We start from the raw sequence: 1005 nt of genomic DNA, 5'->3' as shown, positions 1-1005 counted from the left end.
ACCCTACAGCTCCCAGATCCAACTCTGGAGGGAAGTTACATGTGTGTGAAGGAATGGAGGACAAAGAGGAAGGATTTTGGAAAGAGCTGTGTGAAATGTACTCAAAACTAGGGCAAAACTCCAAACTCTGACAACATGGGAGCACTCTCTCTAAAATGGTCAGCAACTTACCTGGGAATATCTTCCTCTATTGTTGCACATCCATAAAGAAACACAATCACACCAATGACAGAAGACGGGATCAGGAATGATGTATACAACCCCAGCCAAGCAAAATACAGCCCAATTTTCTCTCCAAAATACTTCCTGGAAAACCAAGAAAGAAAAGAAAATGAAACACTTATTAGGAACATCATATACTCCCCGTATTTCTTTTTGTTCTATAACTCAAAATAGGTTGGCAAAAATATTCACTCTTGTCATGAATTCAAAGGGATGAAGGCTACAGGAGAAGGGACCTCTGCACAAAAACTCAACAACTCATCTTGGCTGAGATGAAGTGCATTCCTCTGGACTCACACATACACATCAGAGTTGGCCATTTGTGGGAAGTAGAGAGCTACAANAGAAAGGACACAGCCCTAACAGCAAACCAAAAATATACCACAAGTTTAAGTATTCTCACCAATGCGAATACCACATTATTATTTTAGATCCATACTGCTCAACCCACAGAACGTGTATATTTAAAAAAACTCACTTAACCAAGTATATAAATCATATTTGTAGGTGTGTGTGCCAACTGACACAAACAAACATACACATATTTAAACAATGACTAAAAGAAATTCAATTAAATGTTTGTAAAGGTTTCTTTGNCTGGGTGATTTTTATTTCTTTATTTTCTGGACCACTTGATTTGGGCAGACTGATATCCAAAAAGCTATAAATATCTAGCTTATTTGACAAGACAGGTCAAGACATATCCTTGCCTCTAAATATGATCCCTCTGATCCTTCTGTAAATATATTTTGCTCTTGTGTTGAGAATGTTTAGCATAAAAGA

At 37.4% G+C, this 1005-nt stretch overlaps 1 protein-coding gene across 1 annotated transcript in view; it reads right to left on the bottom strand.

Moving 5' to 3' along the window:
• The window catches only part of Ano2 (anoctamin 2), a 322617-nt gene that overhangs the window by 176259 nt on the left and 145353 nt on the right, over positions 1-1005 (bottom strand). The window contains exon 9 of the mRNA XM_021164190.2: positions 172-306. Within this exon, the coding sequence (XP_021019849.1) occupies positions 172-306 (135 nt within the window). The remainder of the gene's footprint in view (positions 1-171; positions 307-1005) is intronic.

The sequence above is a fragment of the Mus caroli genome, chromosome 6 (assembly GCF_900094665.2).
Source record: "Mus caroli chromosome 6, CAROLI_EIJ_v1.1, whole genome shotgun sequence".
In the NCBI taxonomy this organism is placed as follows: domain Eukaryota; kingdom Metazoa; phylum Chordata; class Mammalia; order Rodentia; family Muridae; genus Mus; species Mus caroli.
This window is presented reverse-complemented; position numbering and strand designations above follow the sequence as displayed.